The following is a 10,313-nucleotide window of genomic DNA, read 5'->3' as shown; positions in this document are numbered from 1 at the left end:
GTAGAAAATAGTCTGGGAAAACACATAGGCTATTCACTTTTGATTTTTTCTAATACAACGCGGACGGAGTCGCGAGCGAAAGCCAGTATACAATACAGCAATACATCTTTTTAGATTGATGAGATGATAAGAGGGTACGGGCAATTAATGGCAACTCCAAAGCAACACTTTAAACGTCATTGTCTGTGTCATTCAACGTCTATGGTCAATTTCCATTTTGAAGTATCATTCCAATATCAGTATTTTATTACTGTCGCTTAATTTCTAGTTATTTTAAAATGGGTCTGGCTACAGTTATTGAAAATGAGGCTCATTTTCAAACAGAAATAGGTAGCGCCGGTACAAAGCTGGTCGTCGTAGACTTTACGGCTACTTGGTGAGTGCAAACCGGGGAAACATTTTTTTCCTAGTCATTGTGTAGATTGATGTGATATATTTACTTATCGTTTGTTGCATTTTAGGTGTCCACCATGCCAACGTATTGCCCCATTTTTTGAACAGTTGCCTGCTAAGTTCCCGAGGGCAGTTTTTCTAAAAGTAGACGTTGATCGATGTGCGGAAACTGCAAGTGCGCAAGGCATTAGCGCAATGCCTACGTTCGTATTTTTTAAGAATAGGGTAACTATTTCATCCCTAAGAATTTTGTAATTAATGTTAGTATCTCGGATTATATAGAAGTAATTATTTTTACAGACAAGAATTGATAGACTACAGGGCCCTGACCCCGGCTCTCTGGAGGCAAAGGTTAGACAGTACTATGGTACTGATGAAGCTGCAGATGAGGATAGTGCCGTAGCAGGACATGTAAGAATATATTATTCTAATTTTTTACCATCTTTCTAAGAAAATATATAAATCATCTCAACTGCAGTAATATCTACATAATATTGTTACTTATTAATTTACACTAATATTAAGAAGGGGAAAGATTTGCATTTTTGTACGTAGTTAAATAGCTCAAAAACTTCTGGACCTATTTAAAAAATTCTTTTACATTAGAAAGCTAAGTTATTCTGGTAAAATAGGCTGTTTTTTAAATTTCACATGGACGAAGTCACAATAGGCAATATTGTGCTATGTATGTGAATATGAATATGTATACGAATTTTTTGTACAGATGGACCTGGTGACATTTATTACTAAGAGTGAATGTGAATGCTTAAATGAGTCTGATGACCATCCCCTGGCGCATGCTCTGAACAATGGCAGCGGATATCTGGCCAGTGACTGCGATGAACAACTCATCATCAATATTACATTCAATCAAGTGAGATTTTATAGTCTTTTAACTTACACATTTAGACTGTTGATCTTGTGAAAACAACACAGTAATAGATGTGTGTGGGAACATATCTACCACAGAAATTTCAATTTAATCATGTACTGCTTGCTTTTAGGTGGTAAAACTACACTCGCTGAAAATCAAAGCACCTGCTGATAAAGGTCCAAAGACTTTGAAGTTGTTCATCAATCAGCCAAGAACTCTTGATTTTGACCAGGCAGCGGGGAATACATCTGTGCAAGAATTAGAGTAAGATATTTGTTTTATCAATAATTTTACTAATTAATATTTAGATAGATGAATGTTTGTTAGAGGACTTCTCCTAAATGGCTGAATTAATCAGATCTCTATAGTCTGGAAGACATGTTGGGTATTTATTGTGGTTTTTTAAATACTGCATGGACAAAATCAGGGAAAAACAACTATTACTTTGTTTTTTCCATATAAATAACCAGTGTTTTAATTATATTGTTCTAGGTTGACACCAAGTGACTTAGAGGGTGGTAATCCCGTGCCACTAAAGTTCGTTAAATTCCAGAATGTTCAAAACATTCAGATATTCATAAAAGACAACCAATCCGGCGGCGAGGTCACACTGGTTAACCACCTTGCATTTTATGGCTCTCCTATTTGCACTACAAACATGGGAGAATTCAAGCGTGTAGCCGGCAAGAAGGGTGAAAGCCATTAAACTTCAGTATAGTTCTACAGTTTAGTACAGATAGTTCAGTTTAATAAACTAATCCAAATTTGCATAAATAGATAAATCAAGGCAAAAGATTCTCTAAGCTTTCTTATAATAAAAGAGATAAACCCATACTTAAGCTATCTTCAGTCTTTTACACTAGACATCTTCAGATTTACTGATTTTGCCAAATAAGTATGAGCTTAATGTGAACCTTTAAGAATAACTAATATAGAGGTTTTGCATGAAACAAGTTTAAGCCATAAAATAAATTGATAATTTGTGAATGTAATAATGCAAATGAATAAGGCATTGCGAATCTTAATAATGGTTGTCCATTTATTTAAAATACATTAAAAATATCTGAACTATGTGATACAACGCATTTATGCTTATGTGACACATGCTTTTTAGTTTATAACCTTAAACATTAGCTTACGAAAATATAAACTTATGAAATGTTTTAAGCTGTACTATTTGTATTACAAAATTCATTTGTATGTACTGATCATTTACATAATATGTCAAATGACCATTTTAATTATATACATTTCATTTATTTATGATACTGTAATAAATATCGTAATATTGAATAAGTATAAACATCTTAAAGCAAGTTGTCATAGCATCGGAATTTGTATATTCAAGAAATAAATGATTATAATTAATTATTTTTTTTTATTAATTCAGTCCTGCTTTAATTCATATATTTGAATGTATGCTTCTGTTAATGTTATCATCTGTGGCAATATGCTTGTTACATGCAGATCTTGCATTTCATACCTAGAACGAAAAACGATGTTAGTGTTTTCAACTAAAAAATTATTTTAACACATAAGAGAAAGCTTTGTACCACATTTCAAGTAAATTGAATTAATCAAAGTGGAAATTAAGCTGAAAAATTACTTAATCCTTTAATTGGTATTGGCCGCTATAACAGATGCAAACTTTAAAATATTTTTGTTATTCTATTATCATTATAAATATTGTGAGTATTGAAAAAAAAAATACCATTGCTGTGTCGGCGTGTGCAAAACATGGGCGCGGTATGTACCCTTCTCTGGAGATCCATCATGGACAATATTCCCTACCAGTTCATACATTGTTTTCCCATTATGCTTTGCTTTAATTTCCGGTGTTAAGATATCTCCAAAATCTACATTTCTGTAAATATTTTAAACATATTAGTAAACTTGTTAAGAGGACGAAAGGTATTTTTTTTCTTATAAAAATGCTTTCACTCACTTTACTGGAAAATTAACTACAGTCGGATTTTTCTCGACAAAGAATGTGTTTTTCGTGAATCTTTTTATGTACAATATGAGGTAAGGCGGCAATTGTGTAATTTCAAATCGCTTTAAGAAATTCTCTTTATATGTTTTGTATTCCTTTGATGTTTGACCACTGAACTTTGACAGCAGTTGGTATAAATTTACCTGTAATAAAAAAATAATTGAATACTAAAATCTTATAGACATGCAAATTTTTGAACTTGTTTATTTTATACTAGCTTTAGCCCGCGACTCCGTCCGCATGGAATTAAAAAAAAATGTAAAATAAAGCCATGTTACTTACAGATAAATTACCTTTTAAACAGTGAAAGAATGTTTAAAACAAACAAACTTTTTCTCTTTATAATATTAGTATAGATATATTTTAATGAACACTTGCCTGAGGGATGATGTTTTCTCGAAACTCATCAGTAAACAGCGGTGTAGGAGGTAAGTCACAAGTCAAGTACAAGAATGGTGATTCAGTTATCATCTCAGCATACTCTTCACTGGTGAGATCTACTTTTGCCGCATCATCGGCATCTGGAGGTGGCAGCTTCCTAAACAAATATTAAATTATATACCAAGAGTATAATTATACTAAAATTTCGAATTTACGGCTAACTATAGTTTACATAAATCTTTGTACTTAATTTTTAAGAAAAGTATGACTTACCTTGTATATATTCTCATGTGGCCGAGGAAAGATTTATATATTATTGAACTGTTAGGTTTTTTCGTACCATTAAGAGCTAAATGAAGTGAATTAAGGAACCATGACATAAAATCGATTGGATCACCTAAAAAATAAATTTAAAAAATAGTGAAATCTTATTGTTAGCTTATGTAAAAATTTGCTTGATTCTTACTTTGTTTTATAAATTGAAATCTTTTCTTAGACCAAAGTACAACTGCTTGTAGCATTTCATGTGGCGATACATGCGCTTTGAAAGCTCGAGGGTTCCACAGCTTCCTTAACAGCTCTCCGAAACGTTGCACCAATAAGAATGAAGAATCACCCGGTGGCCTTTTTACATTTGCATAATTTTCTTCACGCAAGAAATAATTACGAAGCGGTCGTACTTGAGAAAGACACTACAAAGTACAATTATATTAAAAAAAATAGGAAAAAAAACAATACAAGATAATGATTATTATTTTCTGACCACTGGGCAACCTTTTAACTGTATGCCAGCAATATCTGTGCACAAATTGGCCAGCTTAACTGATTAAATAACACCAAAATACAGAAAAAAGGCTTGTTTGCCAGATTTTTATATAAAATGTCTGTTAAAGTGTTTCCTGTTGCGCATTGGCCCATTGCATTGGCTGATTGCAGCCCATAGATTGGATCATACCAATGACATTTTTTTCCCATTGGGCTGGTAAAATCCATACAATGTTTTAATAAACATACCTGTAATATAACATTGCAATAATCATTAGCTTTGATGTTATTAAGGCCCACAATGCCTGGCATATACATAGTGCCATCAATGGCTCTTGACATCTTAGTGTTGCAGTCCAGTTGTTTAATTTGTTCAGGAGTAAAAATAGGGTTGAGCACATATTTAATGTCATTTAATGATGAATCTGAAAAGTTTATTACAAAATGTGTAATTTATTATGTTTTAATATTCAAAATCAATATTCAATTCAATATATAATAATTATGTTATGTTCTGCAGCAGGTGGTGCTCTATTTTTTACATAATATAATTTATATTTATTTTTATATAAATCATGTAAAATATATTATGTAGTAAATAAGCAAATAAAGATATATGGAGATGTTACCAAGAACATTCAGGTTCTAATTTTACATTTTTGTATTACTTAAATGTAGATATTGAATTGCTTTTTAAATTATTTTTACAATTCATTCATAATAAAGGTTACCTATAACTTCATAGTTATCTGGCAGACAGTAGAACTTCAAGGTGTGAAGATTAAGGAAAACATGATGGCCATCAGCTACTGAGTGGGTGTAGGCGTGAGTATTGGTTCCTCTACCCTAAAAATGTAGAAATATTGGCAAGAATTATCTTGTTAAAAATTGTATTAACAATTTTTGTACACACACAAAACATAGCACAACCTCAGCTTAGAATCAAGGATAAGAAAACAAAAGCTTTAGACCATTCATTTCTTATGTAAATCATTTACAGTACCTGAAAATACTTTCCACAAACAAGACAAGCGTAAACATTAATTCTTGTCAGTGATACAGAACACAGTTTTTCAAAATCAAAGTCTAATACATGTCTGTTAATTGTATCCAAATAAGGACATTGAATATGTACAGTCTTCTTCGCGATTTCTGTAAATAAATACAAATTATTATAAACATCTTACAAAAATGTTTTTGTTAGAGGTTATAAACTCTGAACCTGAAATTTCGTCGCCATTCGCATTTGAGTACTTTCGCTTCTTATTATTGGTTTGCTCAGACATAATGTAATTTATTTATTTATACAATAACTTCAATATTTGTATAAGTTTTAAGCAATATTTATTACATTGATCAAAATCAAACCAACGTCAGTTCAATTTCAATCAAAGACTAACTAATGCCCGGTCCACACCACACTTAGCCAGTACAGTTGGACAGTTGCGACGGCAAGCGACTCAAGGGCGCCTAAAAGCGTTCACACTCTGACACTCATGTAATTCACGGTTCTTTCAGTTTGCTATTGACCAACTGTACTGGTCAAGTGTAAACCGCGCATTAAAAACAAACAATCTTTTTTACCAAAGATTAGTCACTGTTAAGTTAAATGGTGTACATATAAATGTAGTAACACTTCCGTAGCAAACAAATTGAATTAAATTTGCATTTTATTCTGAATTACCATTTACAGTTCTTCCTATATTTTAATATCATTTTTTTGTAGTCTGACAAATCTTTCCTTTCAAAGGGTTAGTTCTAAGATTAATATGGCAATAGTTCTAGTAACCTCTCATTGCTCTCAAAAAGAAAAATAAATTTTTGACAGTGACAATTCAAAATTGGTCATTTTCGATTCGAAAATGGCTGCATCAGGGGGTAATATTGAGTGGTCTACTACTGTTAAACCAATTTTAACGGCGCTTTATGGCCCATTTTTCGACAAAAATGATGCAGTTGAAATTATCCAAGCTATAATAAAAAGGTATGATACATGGGAAATGTGTATTTTTCGTAATTTATGAATGTTATGATGGCTGCTATTTTCATTATTCATCAGACTTTCTTTATTTATTTATTTGTTGTAAAGTCGTGATTTCTGCAAAAAAAACGTAAATGTTTTTCGCTATGAAGTCATCGGCAATATTAATCTATCCTTAATTTGACTATGCATTTTTACCTTAAGTTTAATACCAAGGTATTACTAGGTACGGTATTGTGCTATTGTCTTGATCACGTCAATTGTTGGTAATTAAATTATTTTCTAGAGATTTAAAATTCTTCTGTAAATAGAAGAGATTATCTGAAAGAAATATCACTAATATTTGAAAATTAGGAAATGGGGTCATTTGCTATTTGGCTATTAACACAAATAAAACTACAGAATTAAATATGTATCAAATATAATTTAAGAAATGAATTAAAACGATGTAAAAAAGGTGACAAAATAATATGGGCAAAGTTTATGTAATCTAACTTTGTAATACCCACATTTACTTTTAAAAATAAACAATATTAGTAGAGTTATTTTTTTTTAATAAAAATTTGCCATTGTGATATTAAAAATTCATTTAATTTCTGGTTTAATAATTTTCACTTAAAAACAATAATTTAACACGGACAATTTTTTTCAATATTTTATTCTTATAAGAAAGTTTTAAAAAATCTTTTAATTTTGTTACAGTGAAAGTGAGTTCCAGAACCATGAAGATGTTTACGACCTATTCTACACATGCTTTGCGTGCCTTTCTGCACACTTCATCAGCATTAATGCAAACAATTGTAAGCATCTACCAATGTTTTATAACAATTTTACCATTTTTGTCACTTTGTATAGGGTGACTACAAAGTTGTGAAATATTATGCAATTTTTGTTCTGCAAACATGTTTTTTTTTGTTAATATTTATCGATACTCTCAGATTAATTAAATAATATATTACAAATTAAATTATAATCTTCACAGTACCTATTGACCAGCTGAGCACCGCGCGGGATGCATTCAGAATCATATTGGGACAAATACTTAAGAAGCTCTCTGAAGCCGGACTGAGCTATGATGAGACTGCCGCAACAACGGCTGCTCCGAATGTCTCTATCAAGCAGGTAAAGACCTACCAAACACTTCAGTTGATGGACTACCTAATTTAAGATTAATTTCTAAGAAGTTTTTGCACATTCAACTAAGTAGCTCTCATAGTCATCACTTAACAACTTAAATTCTAGCAGTTTCTTTAATTTAATTGAAATTATACTATATATAGTATGGAAATATTTCTTTGACAGTTGGTCTTATTATGGTTGTGTTTCAGCTTCTATTACCTATTGTTGGCCTCTGTGGTGTTGACGGAGGAGGTTATCCACAATCAGATCTGGTTATATTGACATCTCTATTGAAGAATGCTAAGTTGCCAGCCCATGTCAATGTATCAGGTTTGTATCCAATGTTGTTCACATAGATTTCACTTATAGGCTGTCGCCGCAATTTTGTCCATGCGAAATAAAAAAAAAACTCATTAAGTATTTCCGGCCTACCAGACTGTTTTACACCTGTGCCAATTTCATAGAGATCCTTACAGCCATTTAGACTACAAACATCTCTATAATATTAGTATGATTTCAATCAAGAACACTGCTTTGAGGTTTCACATATATCATTTTGAACAAAATTTAACACATGACATGCTTGATTTATTTTAGAAACTCAAACAACCAAGACATCAGTGATACCAAGTCCTATAACATCTCTGACATCACAAACTGCAAGTAACAATGAGAAGCAGGCGCCATCTTCCGCCCAGCGGCGGTCTGATGCGCTGTTGGAGCAGCTGACGATGCCTCTACGAAACCCTGCGGCATCAGTACCGTCAACACAAGTACAGCCCAGTGCTGCTGTCATGTCTCCCGGAAGCAAGGACAGCTTGGAGAGCTCTAAAGAGGCTAACACTAACCAACAACCATCTGTTGATATGAAGGTATACAAAATAATTCTGTTATAAAATATTAGAACTGGAATGGTTGGAATATGTTTTTAGTTAAATTGCAAAAAGAAACGATAGAACATTTTGTGTTCTTTTTTAATAGTAAAAGTGACAAATAAACAATCCACCAGTATTCACAAAAACAGCTAAGCAACCATGCTCATTGACATTCCCTTCTGCTTTACCTTTAATCTATGGTTGAATATTTAAAAGTAATTTGTTCTCTTAATTTTATGGATTTGTATGGTATGTATAATTTATAGAAATGGGTGGCAACGACATGCGGTTCGTTACTGATGGAACTGCGAGCTGGTTTCATCATGCTCAAAGTCTGCTCTTCGCTTCCGTGCCTGCAAAGATATCTGAATCGCTGGCAGATGTCCAAGGAGTCTGCCATCTCTCCACAGTTCAACTCTGATGCTTCACTGTAAGTATTAAACGTAAAATACCATCTTACTCTTTTTTTGCAATGAATTGGACAAAAGTTAATTTTTTTTAACATCAATGTCATGAAAATATTTTTTTAGTTATAAGATGTTACTTAACATTTTAAGGATTGTTTCGGAAGGGAATACCTAAACCTCAGACCTATATTTGTAATGTGAATAAATTATACATGGTGAACACACCAGCGGGACGGGGAACGGATCGTAAAATGTAAAAGAGATGTAAAAACTACTTTAAATGCAGCTCACCTAACCTAACCTAACATGGATCATTGGCAAGCAATACCCAAATAATTATACCAAGAAATTAATATTGCATTTTGTATAGACTCCATTTCCTGGTGAACGAGGTGAATGTATGTCGGCTGGCGCTGTCGCTACCGTGCCTGGAGCCGTTCACTGCGGACCGCATCGCCACACTCAGCGACGTTGCCACCGCCTGGCTGCTGTGTGCCACCGCTCAGGTAAAGTGTCATATACTTTTTTATAATAATAATAATGTTGCATGAAAGTTGTCTGGCAAATTAATTTTTATTCGTGTAAAATTCCCAATAGTATATTTAGATTTCAGTGAATATTTTTTGCCTGACTGATACCAGTCTAGTATTCTTTTTTAATGTACAGATAAATATTAAATGTTTTTGTGTCAGGCGTCCCTTCATCCTAAGGATGAAGAGAGCGAGCAGCAAACAGCGACACTGGTGGAGAGCGCACTCAGCCTCTACAATACTGTCGGCGACACCTTCCGACAGTCCACACGTGCCGGAGGATACGTAAGTACCTCCAAAAAACAAAAATACTTCCCCTCTAGTATATATATTGTCTTCTTTTTTCTTCTTCCTTTTAAATACTTATAGGACATAAATAACAATTGATTGTGATTTGCCAGGTGTACCAAAACCATCTAATGATTGGTGCGTGGGTGTTGCTGTGCGGACTGCACCACGCGCTCGCAGGCGCCCCGTGCCCCACCACTGCGCCCGGCAAGAGCCCCGCTAAAACACCTTCCAGACCGTACAATCTCACCAAAATGTCAGTACACTTATTCACCTATAGTTGTAATGAATAACGAACTATAAACAAGTAGATTATTCTAGTAGTAGTTCATATATGATTAGCTGTCGCTGCGACTCGTTACGCGCGGAATCCTAAAACTTATTTATATGGTCGTCTAGACTACTTTAAGACAAATTTCAGTAAGATCCGATCAACCGTTTTAATGTTATGTATCAACAAATTTCCATCAACCTAAACTTTCTCATTTACAATACATATTAATAAAATTAAAAGGTAGATTTATTTGTGTCCTTTGAGAGTTGAATTGAATAACAAAAAACTCTCTGTATCAATAGTTAGTATGTCTATACTTCTACCTATAAATCTATATATGTATACTTATAGTAAGGTGTTGGTTTAGGCAACAAGGGCTGGGCGCGGTGTGGGTGGCGCTGGGCGGGCGCTGCCTGGCGTGGGCGGGCGCGCT

At 33.4% G+C, this 10,313-nt stretch overlaps 3 protein-coding genes across 3 annotated transcripts in view; 2 read left to right on the top strand and 1 right to left on the bottom strand.

Moving 5' to 3' along the window:
* The first annotated feature begins 193 nt into the window (after positions 1 to 193).
* LOC106108086 (thioredoxin-like protein 1) lies at positions 194 to 2,635 on the top strand. The gene is made up of 6 exons (XM_013289168.1): positions 194 to 376; positions 462 to 618; positions 694 to 804; positions 1,118 to 1,267; positions 1,398 to 1,531; positions 1,760 to 2,635. Exons 1-6 carry the CDS (start codon positions 279 to 281, stop codon positions 1,971 to 1,973), a joined length of 864 nt encoding a protein of 287 aa, XP_013144622.1. The 5' UTR covers positions 194 to 278; the 3' UTR covers positions 1,974 to 2,635.
* Positions 2,284 to 5,812, bottom strand: LOC106108085 (U4/U6.U5 tri-snRNP-associated protein 2). Its single transcript, XM_013289167.1, has 10 exons — positions 5,629 to 5,812; positions 5,410 to 5,558; positions 5,138 to 5,252; positions 4,656 to 4,831; positions 4,108 to 4,333; positions 3,915 to 4,038; positions 3,639 to 3,798; positions 3,213 to 3,403; positions 2,979 to 3,131; positions 2,284 to 2,750 (listed from the first exon to the last, which is right to left on the bottom strand). The coding sequence occupies exons 1-10, from the start codon at positions 5,690 to 5,692 to the stop codon at positions 2,654 to 2,656; spliced, it is 1,455 nt and encodes a 484-aa protein (XP_013144621.1). The 5' UTR covers positions 5,693 to 5,812; the 3' UTR covers positions 2,284 to 2,653.
* A 436-nt stretch (positions 5,813 to 6,248) lies between these two features.
* LOC106107782 (E3 ubiquitin-protein ligase UBR4) overlaps positions 6,249 to 10,313 on the top strand; it is a 34,224-nt gene continuing 30,159 nt past the window's right edge. Inside the window, exons 1-10 of the mRNA XM_013288785.1 lie at positions 6,249 to 6,390; positions 7,090 to 7,187; positions 7,370 to 7,509; positions 7,716 to 7,836; positions 8,104 to 8,378; positions 8,648 to 8,811; positions 9,159 to 9,294; positions 9,481 to 9,603; positions 9,720 to 9,862; positions 10,248 to 10,302. Of these exons, the coding sequence (XP_013144239.1) occupies positions 6,269 to 6,390; positions 7,090 to 7,187; positions 7,370 to 7,509; positions 7,716 to 7,836; positions 8,104 to 8,378; positions 8,648 to 8,811; positions 9,159 to 9,294; positions 9,481 to 9,603; positions 9,720 to 9,862; positions 10,248 to 10,302 (1,377 nt within the window). The 5' untranslated portion in view covers positions 6,249 to 6,268. The remainder of the gene's footprint in view (positions 6,391 to 7,089; positions 7,188 to 7,369; positions 7,510 to 7,715; positions 7,837 to 8,103; positions 8,379 to 8,647; positions 8,812 to 9,158; positions 9,295 to 9,480; positions 9,604 to 9,719; positions 9,863 to 10,247; positions 10,303 to 10,313) is intronic.

This window comes from Papilio polytes, unplaced genomic scaffold (genome assembly GCF_000836215.1).
Source record: "Papilio polytes unplaced genomic scaffold, Ppol_1.0 DF821845.1, whole genome shotgun sequence".
NCBI classification, from domain to species: domain Eukaryota; kingdom Metazoa; phylum Arthropoda; class Insecta; order Lepidoptera; family Papilionidae; genus Papilio; species Papilio polytes.
This window is presented reverse-complemented; position numbering and strand designations above follow the sequence as displayed.